Raw genomic sequence first — 15,949 nt, 5'->3', positions numbered from 1 at the left:
CGGACATCATGCATCCAGTCCAATACTGATATAAATGTTTTTCTTCTACGAACAAGTGCAGTAGCACAAGAATAATCTTTATATCTTTAGGTGGTTTGTTTCATTATTATATCGCATAATAAGGGTGAGGCTGGTTGTTATACGAGCAATTGTATATAACGCTTTTTACTATTTTAGTCATTCAATTTGTTTAAATGTGTTCTCCGCTCGTTTCTTCATTTTGCTTCATTTCCTGAAGACTTCCAAGAAATGTATGTATATTCAATAGTGCTCCCGTACAAACGGAACTCAAAACATTATATTGTCAAAATAATCCGGATAAAAAATACTGTGTAATCCAATGGATCTACTTTATCTAGAATCTATTCTTCTTTGTTCTTGATTGTATATGTAGGAGATTTCCTCCAACACATTATTACGTGTCAACATGTCATTCGCCATAAAGACCGTTGCCTCCAATTTTAAGACTGCTTTTCTTTATAGATTTCTTTCCAAATCCTTTTTCAATTGAAGAACAAACTACAAGGCAACAGTTCATTGATTTTGGAAATTTTCTAATCCGGGGGTTCAAACTCGGGAGGAACAGGTCATTACCACCCCCCCCCCATCAATTAATCCCCGGACATTCCCCCCCCCCCGCACGACATTACCCCCAGGGGCAATTACCCCCCCCCCCCCCGCCCAGTAGGACATTACCACCCGCACAGGGTTAGGGTTAGGTTTAGGTTTAGGTTTAGGTTTAGGTTTAGGTTTAGGTTTAGGTTTAGGTTTAGGTTTAGGTTTAGGTTTAGGTTTAGGTTTAGGTTTAGGTTTAGGTTTAGGTTTAGGTTTAGGTTTAGGTTTAGGTTTAGGTTTAGGTTTAGGTTTAGGTTTAGGTTTAGGTTTAGGTTTAGGTTTAGGTTTAGGTTTAGGTTTAGGTTTAGGGTTGGGGTTGGGGTTGGGGTTGGGGTTGGGGTTAGAGTTTGGGTTAGGAATAGGGTTAGGGTTAGGGCTATGGCTTGGGTTAAGTTTAGGGTTGGGGTTAGAGTTAGGGTTACGGTTAGGGTTGGGGTTGGGGTTATGGTTATGGTTAGTGTTAGTGTTAATGTTAGTTTTAGAGTTAGCGTTAGCGTTAGCATTAGCGATAGCGTTAGCGTTAGCGTTAGCGTTAGCGTTAGGGTTAGCGTTAGGGCTAGGGCTAGGGTTAGGGTTAGGGTTAGGGTTAGGGTTAGGGTCAGGGTTAGGGTTAGGCTTTAAAAACAATATCTAGCCTTGGTTTTGGTTTTGTGTTAAGGTTTAGGCTGAGCTGAATGCTTAGGTTTTGCATTTTTTCTTAAGGTTAGGATTAAGGTAATATATAAGTATAGAATTTGAGTTAGAGTTAGGATTCTAACTTGAGGTGGGGGGGGGGTGTATTGGACGGGGTTGGGGGGTAATGTCCTGTAGCCCGAACTCGAAACATTATACGAACTAGATCCTTGAACTTACAATCTGCAAGACAGGAAGAGTTGACCAATGATGAGGGTAAAACATGCCCGATGTATGGGCTTACATTTTAGTGCATTTTCTTTACATTCGCTCGTTTTGTGTCGATTACTTATGAGCTATTAATTAAAATATGCTTGTTAACTGCACTGTTTTCATGTCAACATCAACTCGTCTATGTCAACTTCAGTATGTCCTTGTCAACTTATGTGCCCGCGTCAACGTTTGTTAACAATTTCAACATAAACGCGACCATGTTATATTTTCTAAATTATTGGCTTTTTTTTTTTTTACGCTTATCTTAGTGAACGCCGAGACTTACTTCCAGTTACAGCCAGTACTACAAGCTTAATCTTCCTGGTATTTCGTCCTGGTAGTTTCCCCTTCCTCTTTAAGTTATGAGAACACTTTCATTCAACTATTTATTTTATTGGTTTACATTACCTTAAAACGTTACGCATTCTACCTCCTGGATTAAAATTTGAAACTCCACATTAAAATTTATTGCAATTGAAGCTCTTGAAAGTATAGACCGGGTAAGGTTATTATATATATATATATATATATATATATATATATATATATATATATATATATATATATATATATATATATATATATATATATATATATATATATATATATTCTTTAAAGATTTAGGTATCCTCGATATCTAAAGTGCTATAAACGCTGTGAATGTTATTGTTTTGCAGTTGTTTTCGCCAGTTTACTTTTTGTTACTGTAATGTTATCAGCAGGGCAATAATACGTATGTGGTTTAACATCTTTTGAAAGATAACGGTGTTATCTTATCGTCCACCTATCAAGTTTTTATCGTCCATCTATCACGTTTTTATCGTCCGTCTATCAAATTTTAGTGCAGGACAAACGTGTGGCTCCACAGCATAACTGTACCGGGTGGATTTTTTCTTTGATGAGGTTTGTGTTCATAGTAATGTTACCCACAGCATCTTTTGAATATTTTGATTTGTAGTCATGAGGCTGATATCGTGTTTGAAGTGTCAACTTGTTATGCGCCATATAGTCAATATAGTCAGTTGTCTCCGATTTCAGCCTGCTTTTCTTTTTGGATTTGCTTCCGTAGCCTTTGTCCAACCAAGAACAAACTACAAGGCAGCAGTTGTTTAGTTTTGGAGTTGTCGCTCCTAGAAAAGTTGATGTCCCCAGCTGTCGGACCTCATCTAGGGTTCGAACTCGAGACTTTTCAGTGTTGCAACTATGAGCGTAACCGAGTCGACCATAGCATGTTCTAAAAAACGTTTTTTTTAAAAATATATTTATGAATTAACTTGTCGATATGTGCATGTGTTGATTCTTGTTTCTGAAGGTTCGTTCTGACTTGGTAAAGAGGATGGAGAAGGGGTGGGTGGTAGAGTTTCGTATATCACAGTGTAGAGAATCTGTTCACACGTATCTCAGATATAAAGTTTAAGTAGTTTTGACATTTTATATCATCAAACGTGTACTTAACCTGTACAATACAGGGCTCTGATCATTAGATCAAATTTCATTTTTGGTCGAAGGCCAGACTTATCTGAAGTATAATGTTTATCTTATCAAAAATAATCAAGGCTAATTAAATTGGCTCACTCAGATTAAATAATACTATTTTGAGACTATATAATTAAAAATAAATTACAAAATGTTAATATTTTAATTTTATATTATAAGTCATAAGAAGACACACTAGGATTCACATTTAAACGCTGCACTAAAACACATTTTTAAAGCCCTTGTCGAACACCAAGTAGATTGGCAGGTATCAAGTAGATTGGCAGGTATCAAGTAGATTGGCAGGTATCAAGTAGATTGGCAGGTTTAAAGTAGATTGGAAAGTATCAAATAGATTGGCAGGTATCAAGTATATTGGCAGGTATAGATAGAACTGAAACATCTAGAAAATCTAGTAGTCAAATGTGTATTTAATTGCAGGTTCTTCTTTCGTAACTTGAAGTAGAATGTCTAACCTATGGTCTATAACACAGAGTTTTGAATGTGTGTTTGTTAGGGCGGTGAGGAGGGGTGGGGGAGGGGTGGGCTTAACTTGTGTTTGGGGTTGTTGTGAGTTGATTGCTATAATTTGGGGTGGGTGACGACACGTATCAATGTGTACTGGGGTTGGTAGAGTGGGCTGGTGTAAGTGACTTTATTAAACTTCGGATTTTAAAAGATCAACAAAATATTATTCAGCTGATTTTTCGTACTAGTGTGTTTGACAATGTAATCTTCGAAAATTGTAAGTTAAGTTAATACTCTTAGTTTAGGATGTAATACCAGAGATATGGTTTATGGGGATGTGGTTAATGACATTCACATAGTCATTATTAATTAATATTTCCCTTAACTACTAACGACATAATAGACCCCCTCTTTAGAAGTTTCCATTTACGTATACATATATCTATCTCTCTCTCTCTATATATATATATATATAAAGCAATGTATGTCTGTCTGTGTGTCTGTTATGCATTACTACACCTCTCATCACATCGCCGTAAAACTTTGGGAAGTTGTTGAGAAAATTCCTGGAAAGGTTTCTGCGAGAAAAAAAATTCAAATTCGCAGGGGTGGGGCCCCGGCAGAACGCAATTTTTTCTCTCTATATACGGTTTATAAAAATAAAAGTAGATTTTGGTTTGACACCATTCATCCGATCGCCATCAAACTTTGAAGATTTCATTAGAACACTCTGGGGAAGGGTTCTGTAAAAAAGTCATTTCTAATTTCGCAAGGGCGGCGCCAAGGGAGAGTGCGATATTTCTCTACATGTGGTATATAAAAATAATAAAAGTGAATTGCAGTGACACTATTCACACGATCGCCGGCAGGATGCGATTTGGCGCCCTGGTCTTTACCGTGAGCGCTATGGCGACTACGTTCGGTCTAAACAGTGTGATAGACAATGGATAGGATGGGGCGTTACAAACGCTCACTAAATTGAATCAGGCGTGTCCGCCGGCGCCCTGGTAGGGTGCGATTAGCCTGCAAACAAAAATTTCAGTTTCGGCCCCCAAAGGCTCACATGGGCCGCTGAGGGCCATGTAATACGTTTTATTTTAATAATCAGAAAAATTAACCAATGTTAGATTATTAACTGGGATGTTTCTTTTGTCCGTAAAAAATCCAAACAGTTGAGTCACTTTGCAAATGATACAATTAGCATCTATTTTTAGACAATCCAATCAGAAATTGAGATCGAGCATCTAATAATAGACCATTAGTAACGCTAACATATTGCATCAGTCACACTGATGTTTAAAACACGTCAAATAATTTTTTTACGTGTTAAAGAAAAAATCCTGTTCGTTTGTCACTTTAGCAATCTGCATGATTGTTAACAGGATGCTATTTGGCACTCTGGGTTATCCTATGAGCACGATGGCGCCTGATAGGTTTAAGGACCCAGGGATCGTACGCGGCGCCTATGCGGCAGTGTAATCGGGGGGGGGGGGCTCCTGAGAGTGCCCCTCTACGTCACCGAATTGTGTTCTACCTCATTATTGCGGTGAGTGATTAATGTACACTCAGGGTTTTCATTCGGTAGTGTAGGTAAACCCGTGTCCCGATATTTATGATCCAAGCGCAGGCATTGTTTACATTTAAATAGCTCACTTTTAGAAAACAAGGTTACGCGTCTAAAAATATAGGATTGGTAACGAATGGATGAAACCCTTTTTATATATTCCGTCGGACTTTCTTCTATTCCCGCGGCAACGTGAGGGGACGGGTACGCTAGTATATATATATATATATATATATATATATATATATATATATATATATATATATATATATATATATATATATATATATATATATATATATATATATATATATATATATATATATATATATATATATATATATATATACATTGTGCCCTTCCTTGTGTTAAGTATGATTCACATTATTGCTTACATTGTTGCTTACAGGAGCGCTTGAATGGCGTGCTTCCCAGGCATGTTAATTAGACTTCTGCTGACGGCCATTTTGCTTTTGCACCTCGGCGCGTCATACCACGGGTCAAGGTTGAACAGAGTGCTGAAAGGTCAGGGGTCAGTGGATCCGGAAGTGTACATGACAGCGGTAAGCGAGCTTATGTGATGCGTATCTTTCCACTACCCCGGCAGACATAGGGCCGTGCATTTTTAGCGCAATTTCCATTCTGGAGAATTGCGTTTATTAACTCGTCAAGGATGGATGGATGGATGTCCGCAGCTTTAAGTCGTATCTCCTCCTCAACGAAGCAATATCGAGGACTAATTTCAAAAGCAAAAATGTTAAGCAAAATCCGAGGATGATTGTGGGCCAAAACAATTCCCGGAATTCCCTCCTGGATTTCCCGGAAAAGCAACAAAAAAAAAAACTCGAAAAAATGCAGTTTTTAGCGACTTGAAACATTTACCAATCGATTCCTGCCATAATTTAGAACAATATTGCCGAAGAAAGTTTTCAAAAATATCCTTTCGTTCTGTCACAATTTTTTTCAATTACAATATACATAATATAATACATTACAGTACTATATAGCAAAATCGGCAGTGGAAGGCGAAGGAGGACGAGGGTAAATCATGTGACCTGGCTGGCTTAGCAGCGAACTGCGCGGGCTGGCTTAGCAGCGAACTGCGCGAGACGCAGGCGAAGGAGGAGGATTCATGTGACCTGGCTTTGTCCCCGTGTGTGCTTTACGCTACGACAGAGCTATTTTTAGATAACATAAGGACATTGCCCTTAAATTGTCACTAGACTTTTTAATAACTTGTTTTATGAACGATGGCGACAATCTATGCTAGTCACACAATGGCGGCCACACTATGGTGGCCCCACAACGGGGGGGGGGGGGGGGGGGTATAAGAAGCGTTATAAAAACTGAATCAACGTTATTTTAAACAAATAATGGAGTATTACTTTAACCAGTGTCAGAAAGTTTACTAAAAATGTTTTCAGTTTTAGCAGAATTGTAATGTAAGTTTCAATGTAAAGTTCATACAATCAGGGCTTAAGAGTCTGATAGGATTTGGTTTAGAGTTTGTGTTAGGAATGGAGTTGTGGGGTTCGCTTTGAAATCAACAGGTTATATTAGCTTATAGTTTCCTACCATTTAACTACAACCCAATTTTAAGAAGATTCCAATATAGTGTCATTATGACACACTGATCTAGCACTTGCATGTGTATCATATTGGTCACGTGATCCTGCCCCCCCCCCCCACCCCCACAGACTGAGCTGATCACGAGCAAAGGCTACCCCTGTGAGAACTATTACGTCAACACAGATGACGGTTACATCCTCAACACACTGCGGATCCCACACGGCAGAAACAGCAGCCATATTAAAGGTGAGCGCATTACAGTGTAAACACAATCTAATATATAAAGCTCAATTCTGTATGTAACATGTAATAAGTTTGTCGTTGACATACTTCCATGTATTTAAGTGTTAGAGTATTATCGTGCTCATAGTCTAAATTTATGAGTTAAAAATTACTATTGACAGTGTTGGGAAATAATTTTCATTTTTCAAATTCTAATTATGTCTGAAAATTATTTATATTTAGTCCTTTAACATTTACTTCCCTTTGATAAATTAGGAAAAAAAAATTACTTCCCTTTATAAAACATTGCATTAGTGGAAAAGAATTTACTTTTTATTACTTTGTTTTGGTGTTGGGAAAAAAATAATTACATAATTAGCGGGGATTGATCAAGTGCAAATGTTGTAGGTATTTTACGGATAAGCTTGGAGTATTATAATTGTTCATTTGGTTTGGTTTGGCACCTACGTTCGTTTAAGTGAGTGCAAAAGACTATGAATAAGTTGGGGTACTATAGTCGTTTATTAAGCTGAAACAGGCGATTCTGCCCCGGGGTAGACTGTGAGCAACTTTGCGTTTATGTTCGCGTTTGTGTTTTCTTTGTGTTTAGGTTGGGTTTGCGTTAGTGGTTGCGTTTTGATTTGGTTTGTTTTTGTTCGTTCTTTTTTCGTTTTCGTTTGTGTTTTTTTCTTTGGGTTTGTATTTGTGTTTGTGGTTGGTTTTGCGTTTGGATTTGGTTTGTTTTCGTTTGCTTTTTCGTTTGTGTTTTTTTCTTTGGGTTTGTGTTTGTGTATGTGGTTGGTTTTGCGTTTGGATTTGGTTTGTTTTCGTTTGCTTTTTCGTTGTTTTTTTTATGTTCGTATTGGTGTTTGTGGTTGTGGTTGGGTTTGTTGTTAGGTTTGTTGTTTGCTTTTTTGTTTGTTTTTTCTTTGTGTTTGTATTGGTGTTTGTGGTTGGGTTTGTTGTTAGGTTTTTGTTTTCGTTTGTATTTGTAATTGTGTTAGCGTTATGTTTGCGTTTTGTTGTTTTGATTTTGGTTGGTTGTGGTTTGGGTGGGCAATGCCGGGTTTATGATGATTACTAAACACACAGGTAATGGTCTTTAACAGAAAGGTTTTTCACAGAAGCCAGAGCAGGGCCTCGCCGGGACGGCAAGTATGCATATAAAGATGATACTTTAGAAACTATTTCAGTTCAATTCTATACAAGATTTACTTGCATTCGTGTAGACAAGTATGGACAAACGAGCATTAATTGATTATCTAGACATAATTATCAAGTATGAAGAAATCATAATGAGTTCTATGCACAAGGGTATTAAAGTTTGATTATTGGTTGTGAATACATATGTATTTGTATGTACCCGTGAATAGTGGCATACGTGTACATTAAATCTTTTTGTAGATTATGTACATTCAATCTTTGTATACACATAGGTATGTACATAAATCTGGGTGTACACATATAGACATTAAATCTTTGTTTGTGTAGATATGTATGTACATTAAATCTTTGTGTACAAATATGTGTACATTAAATCTTTACTCTCTAACTTGCTGTAGGACCACGCCCAGTGGTCGTACTACAGCATGGCTTTCTGGGAAGCTGCACCAACTTCCTGTCCAATCCAGCCAATGAGAGCCTCGCTTACATCCTGGCGGATGCTGGGGCTGACGTCTGGATAGGAAACAGTCGCGGCACCATCTACTCCACCAACCACACACACCTGGACCCTAAGGAAGATGCATTCTGGGAGTTCAGGTAACAAGTTCTGGGAGTTCAGGTAACATGTTCTGGGAGTTCAGGTAACATGTTCTGGGAGTTCAGGTAACATGTTCTGGGAGTTCAGGTAACATGTTCTGGGAGTTCAGGTAACATGTTCTGGGAGTTCAGGTAACATGTTCTGGGAGTTCAGGTAACATGTTTTGAAAGTTCAGGTAACATGTTCTGGGAATTCAGGTAACATGTTCTGGGAGTTCAGGTAACATGTTCTGGGAGTTCAGGTAACATGTTCTGGGAGTTCAGGTAACATGTTCTGGGAGTTCAGGTAACATGTTCTGGGAGTTCAGGTAACATGTTCTGGGAGTTCAGGTAACATGTTTTGAAAGTTCAGGTAACATGTTCTGGGAATTCAGGTAACATGTTCTGGGAGTTCAGGTAACATGTTCTGGGAGTTCAGGTAACATGTTCTGGGAGTTCAGGTAACATGTTCTGGGAGTTCAGGCAACATGTTCTGGTAGTTCAGATAACATGTTCTGGGAGTTCAGGTAACATGTTCTGGGGGTTCAGGTAACATGTTCTGGGAGTTCAGGTAACATGTTCTGGAAGTTCAGGTAACATGTTCAGGGAGTTCAGGTAACATGTTCTGGTAGTTCAGGTAACATATTCTGGGAGTTCCGGTAACATATTTTGGAATTCATATAACAAAGATTATACTAAGAGTTCAGGAAAGAATGTTCTTTGAGCGGGAAGATTTCTTGAAAGGCCGTGAGTTTTCGGATTGAAAATGAAAAAATCAGTCTAGTATATAAAGTTAAATTCTGTATGTTTGTTTGTAAGATGTATGTTTGTCGTGGATTCCACAGGATTATAAGATAATACGATACTTCTATTGATTCAAGTGTTAGACGTCTAAAGTGCTCATGGTCTAGATTTATGAGTTAAAAAATTAATATTGAAAGTTTTTAAAAACAATTTTCATTTTGCATACTTAAAATAATAATTTTCAATATGTACATTACATAAAATTAAAAAATATATATATCAACGTTTATAAAATTTCTAATTGTGTCTAAAAATTATTTGCATTTAGTCCTTTAGCGCTCATTACGTCCCTTGATTAGGAAAACACAGTCACTTCCCTTTAAAAAAAAACATTACATTGGGGGAAAAGAATTTACTTTTTATTACATTGTTTTCGTGTTCGGAAAAAATAATTACATAATTAGCGGGGATTGATTAAGTGCAATGTTGTTGGTATTTTTAATACTGCCTTTTTTAATTCCATACACTGAACGTACTGTTTTCTTATTATTATTTTTATTCAAAGACAGGTGAAGTAACAAAATACATCTTTATTCGGGAACGGGAATTCCCGTTTTGTCTGTCTTTTTTTGCGCACGAAGGGGAATTCATTTTTGTCGGTCGCACCAGAAAGCTCTTTTATAGACACCTGCACCAAAATACAAGATGATATACCTGTTGATATAATACTAGCTGTCCCGAATTGTGTTATGTTTGTGTTGTGTTTGTTGTGTTTGTGTTGTGTTTGTGTTGTGTTTGTGTTGTTTGTGTTGTGTTTGTGTTGTGTTTGTGTTGTGTTTGTGTTGTGTTTGTGTTGTGTTTGTGTTGTGTTTGTGTTGTGTTTGTGTTGTGTTTGTGTTGTGTTTGTGTTGTGTTTGTGTTGTGTTTGTGTTGTGTTTGTGTTGTGTTTGTGTTGTGTTTGTGTTGTGTTTGTGTTGTGTTTGTGTTGTGTTTGTGTTTGTGTTGTGGTTATGTTGTGGTTGGGTTTGCGTTTGGATTTGGTTTGTTTTCGTTTGCTTTTTCGTTTGCTTTTTCTTTGTATTTGTGTTTGTATTTGTGTTTGTGGTTGTGGTTGGGTTTTTTGTTAGGTTTTTTTTCGTTTGTGTTTATATTTGTAATTATGTTTGCGTTATGTTTGCGGTTTTTTTGGGTTGGTTGTGCCGGGTATATGATGATTACTAAACATGTAATATTTCTGATAGGTTTTTCACAGAAGCCAGAGCAGGGCCTGGCCGGGACGGCTAGTTAATACTAAATTTTTATACGACAACAACTTTACCGTGTTTTGCATAATGTGGCCAGAGCAGGGCCTGGCCGGGACGGCTAGTTAATACTAAATTTTTATACGACAACAACTTTACCGTGTTTTTCATAATGTGGGATATTTTTCTCTATCAAATCTTGTATATCCATACACTTATACTCTACAGCAGATGTACCTTGTTCTATGTATTCAGCAAATGCACGTAAAAAATGTGTAATTTGTTTTATGTGCCTATGTCTGTTCTAAAATAAAATATTATTTTTTGTATGGCAACTATGGGTTATGTTACATTTTTTTTGTATGACCCATGTGAATCAAACTAGAGAAATATATGTTAAATATTTAGGTTTTCCTCTGCAGTTGAGGTCCACTATTTGAGAAATTGCCTCCGACTTACCGACATTAAGAGATAAATTGTACTCATTGTATTTTTTAACTCAATAAAACACTTTATCAACAGTGTGGTCAAATAGAGTATTTTTGTTTATTGACAACATTTAGCTGACCATCGACTTTTTCCTGTGTACTCCCCAGCTGGGATGAGATGGCCAAATACGACCTTCCTGCTATGATCTACTTTATCCTGGCCAAGACTGGAGTAGATCAAGTCTACTACGTTGGCCACTCACAGGGAACTACTATTGGTTTTGCGGAATTCGGAGAAAATCAGGAACTGGCCTCCCATATAAAACATTTTATAGCCATGGCGCCTGTTGCGCAAGTATGGAACACCGAATCGCCCATAAAGCTGCTTGCACCTTTTGCTAAAGATATTGGGGTAAGGCTTCCATTGCTTCAGAGGTGCCCATTAATGACGTCATACTTTTCTGTAGGTAGAATAAGACTTAAGAGTCGATCGATTGGGCTAAAAAAAAAATCTGAACGCATTTTTGAAAAATGTTTTTTTTTTTTTAATTATTGTAAAGATTGATTAATTTAAAATATCGTGTAAAAGTCCAGTTAATGTTTTAAAAAGGGTGGAAGGAAAAGGCTGATTAAAAAAAGAAAATGTTGCATTGGAGGTTGGGAGTAAGGTTAAAGTGTGACGTCATTGTAAAGGGAGGGAGTTTCAGGTTTGTATGATGTTGTGTGAAGAGAGGATGTGGATAATTAAAAAACCAATCGTGACGTCATTTATAGACTACACTTAAGCACCGAAGCCTCAGAGCATAGGAGTCTCAAGTGCCGCAACCCTCCCCCTCCACCGGAGAAAATTATCTGAAAGAAACAATGCTCTTATCAGAAGTTGACATTTACGTGAACTGTTCAACTATACATGTATATTATTATAGAATTGGTTGTGGAAAACGCGGCTTGAATTCAAACGCAACCTTGCTATAGCATCAAGCCTAACTTAAGGGTTAGACTATTTGACCCAAACACAACATTGATTTTGCATCAGGCTTAGACTTATGTTAGCTTATAATTCAGCAACATGAAATTGTACTATAGCTCAACGAATCATCCAATGCCCTGATTTCTTCCCTGTCCAGGTTTTTCTGACGTTGTTTGGCCACGGTAAATTCAACATTGAGCCGTCAATCATGCGGCTCCTGGCCGGGAACCTGTGTAACACCTGGGGGAACCTGCTGTGTGAGAACGTTCTGTTCCTGCTAGGAGGTTACGACTTTCAGTCATTGAACAAGGTAATCTCCCTCATTAAACAAGGTAATGTTCACATTGTATTGTTAGTTCTGTCCGTCATTAAATACGGTAATGTTCACATTGTATTGTTAGTTCAATCCGTCATTGAATGAGATAATTCTCTAATCATAACGTCTGTTCTGTCCCTCATTGAATAAGGAAATGCTCCCATTGTAAAGCGGTTTTTATTCAAGTGCCAGTATATTGGAGGACCCAGAAGTTGAATGTGAGACTGTGTACCTCACTCTCCCGCAAAAAAAAAAAAGAAAAATGAGTTAATGTGCCGAGACCTTTAACCTTCCTGCTCAATGGGACCTATTTTTGACATGTTAACATTCTAATGTTATCGTCATCGATATGCTGTTGATGTCAATGTTGGTCGATGTTGGTCGATGTGTTGTTCAATGTGTTGGTCCATGTGTTGTTCAATGTGTTGGTCCATGTGTTGGTCGATGTGTTAGTCAATGTTGGTCAATGCTGGTCGATGTGTTGGTCCATGTTTTGGTCCATGTGTTGTTCGATGTGTTAGTCAATGTTGGTCAATGCTGGTCGATGTGTTGGTCCATGTGTTGGTCCATGTGTTGTTCAATGTGTTAGTTAATGTTGGTCGATGTGTTGGTTGATGAATTGGTCGAAACAAAGACTTGCTCATTGAAGTGACTATACATAACAACACACAGTACACACTTCAGAGGGCACTCGGTGTCCTGTGACGTGTTGTAAATAGCCGAAAACTAAACCAATCTGAAAGTTATCTGTAACTTATGACAGAACGTTACCAATACTTTACATGGACATTTACGCTAGAAATTCAACACGAGGTACCAAAATATAACTTGACTTGACTCAAAGTCTAACAAGTGGCGTCGCTAGGTCGGCCGTGACCTGGGTGCGACACTTCGTGGTGTCACCACCCCCCCCCCCCCCCGAAACAAAGTATATATGTGTGTGTACGTGTGTCTCGGTCAACATAGGCCTATAATTTAAATAAATGTCACATATGCGTACATATAGAAGCTTCAATCACTGCAGACGTAATGGTAACGATGTTTATCTATAGTAGGTTAATAATACAGTTGGATGTAGCTTTGTTTTTTTTTTTATAGTTAGCACGATAACGTCATGGTGGTTCACCCCCCCCCCCTTTGTAATAATTGTCGATTTGTATTTATAAACTTTAATTAATCACTACTGGATTAAAAGCATTTTTCTTCTGTACATTTTGCAATTTTTTGCATTGGTGTCAACCCCCCTCCCTAAATGGTGTCACCGGGTGCAATCAGCACCCACCGCCCCGCCCTTTCTACGCCTCTGGTCTAACCAAAATATAACTTTACTTGACTCAAAGCCTACCGAAAATATAACTGTTAATAAATATACATTCTAACCAAAATATAACTTTTTTTACTAAAAGTCTAACCAAAATATAACCGTTAATAAATTTAAAGCCTAACCAAAATATAACTGTTGATAAATTTTAAGTCTAACCGAAATATAACCGTTAATAAATTTAAATCCTAACCCAAATCTGATCATCTCCACAGAGCCGTATCCCTGTGTACGTGGCGCATAACCCAGCGGGTACCTCCGTGAATAACGTCTTACACTGGGCTCAGGTGAGTAGTGAGTGACGTCTTACACTGGGCTCAGGTGAGTTCTTGTGACGTCTTACACTGGGCTCAGGTGAGTAGTGAGTGACGTCTTACACTGGGCTCAGGTGAGTTCTTGTGACGTCTTACACTGGGCTCAGGTGAGTAGTGAGTGACGTCTTACACTGGGCTCAGGTGAGTTCTTGTGACGTCTTACACTGGGCTCAGGTGAGTTCTTGTGACGTCTTACACTGGGCTCAGGTGAGTAGCGAGTGACGTCTTACACTGGGCTCAGGTGAGTTCTTGTGACGTCTTACACTGGGCTCAGGTGAGTTCTTGTGACGTCTTACACTGGGCTCAGGTGAGTTCTTGTGACGTCTTACACTGGGCTCAGGTGAGTTCTTGTGACGTCTTACACTGGGCTCAGGTGAGTTCTTGTGACGTCTTACACTGGGCTCAGGTGAGTTCTTGTGACGTCTTACACTGGGCTCAGGTGAGTAGTGAGTGACGTCTTACACTGGGCTCAGGTGAGTTCTTGTGACGTCTTACACTGGGCTCAGGTGAGTTCTTGTGACGTCTTACACTGGGCTCAGGTGAGTTCTTGTGACGTCTTACACTGGGCTCAGGTGAGTTCTTGTGACGTCTTACATTGGGCTCAGGTGAGTTCTTGTGACGTCTTACATTGGGCTCAGGTGAGTTCTTGTGACGTCTTACACTGGGCTCAGGTGAGTTCTTGTGACGTCTTACACAGAGCTCAGATGAGTAGTAAGTAACGTCTTACATTGGGCTCGGGTGAGTAGTGTCTGACGTCTTACATTGGCCTCAGGTGAGTGTGACGTCTTACATTGGCCTCAGGTGAGTGTAACGTCTTAAACAGAGCTCAGGTGAGTTCTTGTGACGTCTTACACTGGGCTCAGGTGAGTAATAAATGACGTCTTACACTGGGCTCTGTTGAGTACATGTAACGTCTTACACTGGGCTCAGGTGAATAGTGTCTGACGTCTAACATCAGATGAGTGTGACGTCAAAGAAAGAGCCACATGTATCAATAGTTTGGAGCATACAATTAGCTCAAAGTTTTAGTAAAACATTTAGAGTAAAAACATATACGTTGTCTTTATTATTGGTCAAATTAAACACGCTTGCATTTTTTTCATAGAATTATTAATAAGTTTGATCGAAAGTTTTTTTTTGAAACTATGAAATTGTGTGTCCATCTTGCAGGCTATAAACTCCAAAAACTTCCAATATTTTGACTATGGCTCGATACAACTCAACATTAAGCACTATGGCCAGGTAAATTACTCTTGTATTGGATACTTTGGCTTGGAGAGAAATATAACTTCTTAGTTAGGTACTAGTCGTGTTATTGCTTGAGGTTGTAGCAGTGGAGAGACGCGTTTGTATACATGTACATTTGGTTTCTTCTTCATGTGTTAGAGGATACCTCGACATGCCAATCCAGTAAAATAAAATCATTCCGATTTACGTTGGTAATGATGGTGGTGGAGGGGGTAGGGGGGGGGGGAGTTTTCACCGATCACTGATCTTTGACGGGATATATTTTACTGTTGCACAATCGAGTAAAAAAAACATTTATATCAGTTTGTAAATCCATGTAGCTTTCTATTTTCTTAACTTCGACTGTGAATAATTCAGTATTACATCTGAAATAGATTTTTTAACATCTTTTTGACGCCCTTCTTACTGTCGGCGCCCTCCTACGGTAAATTTAGTGTCCGCTTTCCCCTCCCCCCACCCCGAGAAAAAACCTGAAAGAAACATTGGCCCCATACGCTCTCCCCTAGATACGCCTCTGTTGTGATAGATAGACCAATGGCTGAAGAGATCCAGATCACGTGTAACTCTCTTGTTGCAGCCCACCCCGCCCTTGTATGACCCCAAGAAGGTCAAGGTCCCCGTGGCTGTTCTACGAGGTGACCGGGACTGGCTTGCTGACCCCACGGACATCGCCTGGCTCCTCCCACAGATCCACGTGACCCATGACGTCAGAATACCCCACTACGAGCACCTAGACTTTATCTGGGCGTTCGACGCCCCAGCACTGATCTACAACACGATTCTAAACATTGTCTTCTCGCGATAACCCTACAGTAGAAATAAAGTTGT

The 15,949-nt window shown here is 38.8% G+C and overlaps 1 protein-coding gene across 1 annotated transcript; it reads left to right on the top strand.

The window, feature by feature from the left end:
* The first annotated feature begins 2,291 nt into the window (after nt 1–2,291).
* Nucleotides 2,292–15,949, top strand: LOC131953270 (gastric triacylglycerol lipase-like). Its single transcript, XM_059316426.1, has 9 exons — nt 2,292–2,403; nt 5,418–5,571; nt 6,706–6,823; nt 8,362–8,560; nt 11,121–11,364; nt 12,080–12,232; nt 13,775–13,846; nt 15,044–15,115; nt 15,699–15,949. The coding sequence occupies exons 2-9, from the start codon at nt 5,428–5,430 to the stop codon at nt 15,924–15,926; spliced, it is 1,230 nt and encodes a 409-aa protein (XP_059172409.1). The 5' UTR covers nt 2,292–2,403; nt 5,418–5,427; the 3' UTR covers nt 15,927–15,949.

The sequence above is a fragment of the Physella acuta genome, unplaced genomic scaffold (genome assembly GCF_028476545.2).
Source record: "Physella acuta isolate Inbredline_101_S28 unplaced genomic scaffold, ASM2847654v3 ptg000008l, whole genome shotgun sequence".
Lineage (NCBI taxonomy): Eukaryota > Metazoa > Mollusca > Gastropoda > Physidae > Physella > Physella acuta.
The sequence above is the reverse complement of the archived record's forward strand: the minus strand, read 5'-3'. Positions and strand labels throughout refer to the sequence as shown.